The sequence below is a fragment of the Chenopodium quinoa genome, unplaced genomic scaffold, assembly GCF_001683475.1.
Source record: "Chenopodium quinoa cultivar QQ74 unplaced genomic scaffold, ASM168347v1, whole genome shotgun sequence".
Lineage (NCBI taxonomy): Eukaryota > Viridiplantae > Streptophyta > Magnoliopsida > Caryophyllales > Amaranthaceae > Chenopodium > Chenopodium quinoa.
Genome location: NW_018742455.1, coordinates 890,190 through 895,170, shown reverse-complemented (window position 1 = coordinate 895,170; position 4,981 = coordinate 890,190). Strand labels below are relative to the sequence as shown.

At 42.6% G+C, this 4,981-nt stretch overlaps 1 protein-coding gene across 1 annotated transcript; it reads left to right on the top strand.

Annotated features, from left to right (window-relative positions):
* Window positions 1-443: 443 nt before the first annotated feature.
* LOC110717431 lies at window positions 444-2,684 on the top strand. Its single transcript, XM_021896132.1, has 2 exons — window positions 444-2,243; window positions 2,304-2,684. Exons 1-2 carry the CDS (start codon window positions 444-446, stop codon window positions 2,682-2,684), a joined length of 2,181 nt encoding a protein of 726 aa, XP_021751824.1.
* Window positions 2,685-4,981: the final 2,297 nt, after the last annotated feature.

Sequence of the window (4,981 nt, the reverse complement as noted above, 5' to 3'; positions counted from 1 at the left end):
TGCATGCTAATTGTGATTTGTGATGAAGTTGAGTGGTATAACCCAAGCCCTAGATTCCTCTAAATATTGTTAACCTCCTCTTAGCTTAGTTGAATTGTGTTAGAAGAAATTACTCAAAACCAACCCAATTTAGAATTCGTTTAGCTTATTTAAACGGTAGTACTCGGTGGTTGATTCAACGCCTCTCTTGGGTTCGACCCTTTCTTACCCTTACTATTGTTAGTGAGACCAAGATAGGAATTATTATCTTTGGTAGGCTCAACGACGGCCTATCAAATTTTGGCGCCGTTGCCGGGGAGACAAAGTCACATTGAATGTATTATTGTTGAATGAGACTAGATGTGTGTATATGTATAGTAGTTTTCTTACCTTAATTTTTGTTTATGTGTGTTTTACTTGCGATAGTCATTGCTAACGTTTTTCTTAGCTTTGTTTGACTTTGCATGACACGAAAGAGTAAGAAATCACCGCTTATTCCCGTTGATCCAGAGCTAAATAGGACTTTGAGAAACGTGAGGAGACTCTTGCAAGGCACACCCGAGTTTTCCATTGTATATTTGGATTCCGATCCGGAAGAGGTTTTTGGAACTAACGAAGAAGATAACATGGGAGAGAATCCTCCTCAACCATTGTTAAGAGACTATAACCACCCCAACGCATTCCAACTTCGGAGTGGCATACGTCTTCCCACCACAAATGCAAACAACTTTGAACTTTCACCTCAACTCATCCGTATGATTCAAAGCGATCAATTCGGAGGTAGTCCTCATGAGTGTCCTTTTGCTCATTTGGACAACTTTCTTGAGTTGTGTACAACCATCAAGCAAAACAACATTTCGGAAGAGTTCATCCGTATGCACATGTTTCAATTCTCCCTCCGTGATAAAGCAAAACATTGGTTGAGAACGGTTGAAGAGGGATCATTGAGTACATGGGACGAAGTCACTAGAGCCTTTCTTGGAAAGTATTGTCCTCCGGAAAAGACCGCCGAATTAAGAAGAAAGATCACCAATTTCAATCAAGACATTGATGAAACATTGAGTGAAGCTTGGGAGCGTTTCAAAGATTACACAAGGAAATGCCCCCACCATGGTTTTACATCATGGATCATTGTACAAAGCTTCTATGACGGTCTTACTCCTATTTCAAGGGCCAACCTTGATTCCGGGGCCGGTGGTAGCCTCAAAAAGCTATCGGTGGACGATGCATACAAGATGATTGAAGAAGTGGCCAAGCATTATGCATATGGAGGTGATAGAAGGCAACCTCAAACAAAGAAGGGCGGAATTCATGATCTTAGTGCAATAGATCTTATTGCATCAAAGTTTGATATGCTAGCTCACAAGCTAGATCAAGCCACCCTCACACCCTCAAGCTCTTCCTCGCAAGTCATGTCTTGTGAGACTTGTGGAGGAAATGATCACTTGTCCTCTTATTGCAACTCAACGAATCAAGAGCAAGCGGCGGCAATTGGGCAAAGGAATGAACAATACTCCCAATCCCACAATCAAAGTTGGAAGCCCCAACATAACACGGGATGGAAGCAATACAACCAAGGCCCCCCACAAAATAACTACAACCAAAATCAAACCCAACCTCAAAACCACTACAACCAACCTCAATCACAAAACCAACAAGCTCCATACCGCCATCCCAACCAAAGGGATCAAAACCACCAAAGATCACAATATAACCAACCCGCTCCTCCTCCTCCACCTCCTCAAAAGACTAGCCTTGAGTCCGTTCTTGAAACTTTCATGACTCAACAAATAAGGAACAATGCGGAGATGAATGCAAACATCCAACAACTCCAAGCACATAATAAGATAATGGAGGGCCAATTGGCTCAAATTGCACAACAAGTTGGAAGTTCATCCTCCAATCCTAGTGGTCACTTTCCAAGCTCAACGGTAGTGAACCCAAAGGAGCAAGCTAAGGCTATCACTTTGAGATCGGGAAGGGGTTATGAGGGCCCGGTTATGAGTGAAGAGGAGCCACAAAAGAGAGATGAGGGAGTTGTGGTGAGAAGTGAGGATGATTTTGAAAATGAAGTAGTTGAAGTTGAGAGAAAAGAGCAAAAGAGTGATGAGGGAGCCACAAAGAAAGACGAGGGAGATGAAGAAAGAATAGAAAAGCCCCCTATGAGAGTATATAAGCCCCCCATTCCGTTTCCTCATAGAATTGTAGAGAAGAAGTTGAATGAGAAGTTTTCAAAATTTCTTGAAGTCATGAGAGGACTTCAAGTGAACATCCCCTTTCTTCATGCTATGTCACAAATGCCTACCTATGCAAAATTTTTGAAGGATCTTCTATCCAACAAGAGTAGGCTTGAAGAGAGTGCAACCATCTCCCTTCCTAAGGAGGTGAGTGCAATCATCCAAAACAAGCTTCCCCAAAAGCTTGGTGACCCCGGTAGCTATGCAATACCGGTGAAGATTGGAGATTTGGAAGCTATGGATGCTTTATGTGATCTTGGGGCAAGTGTGAGCTTGATGCCCTATTCTATTGCAAAGACCTTGAAAGTTGGAGACTTGAAACCAACAAGAATGTCCTTACAACTAGCCGACCGCACGGTTAGGCTACCTTTGGGGATTCTTGAAGATGTGCCAGTTCAAGTTGGAAGAGTATTTGTGCCGTGTGATTTTGTAGTAATGGAGATGGAAGAAGGCTCAATCCCAATATGAAGGAAGTGGTAAAAAAGGAAGTTTTAAAACTTCTTGAGGCGGGCATAATCTACCCTATCTCCGATAGTAAGTGGGTTAGCCCGGTTCAAATTGTGCCTAAAAAGGGAGGCATGACCATCATCAAAAATGATAAGGGTGAGACCATTTCTACGAGGTCGGTCACCGGGTGGAGGATGTGCATTGATTATCGAAAATTGAATAAATCCACCCGGAAAGACCACTTCCCACTCCCCTTCATTGATCAAATTTTGGAAAGACTAGCATCACATAGTCATTATTGCTTCTTGGATGGATACTCGGGATTCTTTCAAATTCCAATCCACCCCGAGGACCAAGAAAAGACTTCATTCACATGTCCTTTTGGCACCTTCGCATATCGAAGAATGCCATTTGGGCTTTGTAATGCACCTTCCACATTTCAAAGGTGTATGATGTCTATTTTTTCCGACATGCTTGAATCATCAATTGAGGTATTCATGGATGACTTTTCTGTTTTTGGTTCATCTTTTGACACTTGTCTTTCAAACTTGATTAAAGTGTTAAAAAGATGTCAAGAGGTGAACTTAGTTTTGAATTGGGAGAAATGTCATTTCATGGTAGAGGAGGGAATTGTTCTTGGTCATGTGATTTCTAGTAGGGGCATTGAGGTAGATCGTGCCAAGATTGAAGTAATTGAGCGCCTCCCACCCCCTAAAAATGTGAAGGGGATAAGGAGCTTTCTTGGACATGCGGGTTTTTACCGCCGGTTCATAAAGGATTTTTCAAAAATCACAAAGCCGCTCACTCAATTGTTGGTAAAAGATGCCCCTTTTGTGTTTACTAATGATTGTTTGCTAGCATTTGATAGGTTGAAGGAGGCCTTGATTTCGGCTCCTATAATTCAACCCCCTAATTGGGAACTTCCTTTCGAGCTTATGTGTGATGCTTCGGATTTCGCCGTTGGGTCTGTTCTTGGACAAAGGAAGGACAAGAAGCTCCATGCTATCTATTATACTAGCAAAACATTGGATGAGGCACAAAGGAATTACACAACCACGGAAAAGGAGTTTCTAGCCATTGTTCATGCAATTGAGAAGTTTAGGTCCTACTTGTTGGGCTCTAAGGTCATAGTTTTCACCGACCATGCGGCCTTGAAGTACCTCTTGTCTAAGAAGGAACCTAAGCCAAGATTGATACGGTGGGTCTTGCTCTTGCAAGATTATGATATTGAGATTAGAGACAAGAAGGGTGCCGAAAATGTTGTGGCCGATCATCTTTCACGGTTGCCTATCTTTGTAGGTGATCTTGATAACTTGCCAATTGATGATTCATTTCCGGATGATCGACTATTTGCTATCCTTCAAGTACCGGCACCATGGTTTGCGGACATTGCAAACTACTTGTCTTGCTCTATTCTTCCTCCCGACCTCACCTATCAACAAAAAAGGAAGTTTCTTCATGATATTCGCCAATACTTTTGGGACGACCCCTTGCTCTTTAAACAAGGTGTTGATGGCTTTTTTAGAAGGTGTGTCCCGGATAATGAAATTGAAAGTGTTATCACAATGTGTCACTCATCACCTTGTGGAGGACATATGAGTGCTAACAAAACTTTGGCAAAGATTTTACAATGTGGTTTCTATTGGCCTTCCATGTTCAAAGATGTGTGGGGTGTAGTGAAAGCTTGCGACCGGTGTCAAAGAACCGGCAATATTTCAAGAAGAAGTGAAATGCCATTGAACAACATTCTTGAGTTGGAGATTTTTGATGTATGGGGCATAGATTTTATGGGGCCTTTCCCAACCTCTTTTGGGAACAAATTCATTCTTGTGGTCGTCGATTACGTGTCAAAGTGGGTAGAAGCGGTTGCATATCCTACTAATGATGCTAAGGTGGTGGTCAAACTCTTCAAGAAGGTCATTTTTCCGAGGTTTGGGGTGCCACATGCCGTCATTAGTGATGGAGGTTCACATTTTGCAAAGCGGTCCTTCCAAGCTCTTCTTCAGAAGTACGGTGTGAGGCACAAGGTGTCATTGGCTTACCACCCTCAAACAAGTGGTCAAGCCGAAATTTCAAACCGGGAGATAAACGTTATCTTAGAGAAGACGGTGGATAGGTCTAGAAAGGATTGGTCTACGAAGCTAGATGATGCTCTATGGGCCTACCGCACCGCATTCAAGACTCCCATTGGCACCACCCCTTACAAGCTAGTATATGGGAAATCATGCCATTTACCGGTAGAACTTGAGCATCGTGCTCATTGGGCTATTAAAACGTTGAACTTTGACCTTCAAAGTGCCGGTGAAAAGAGGTTACTT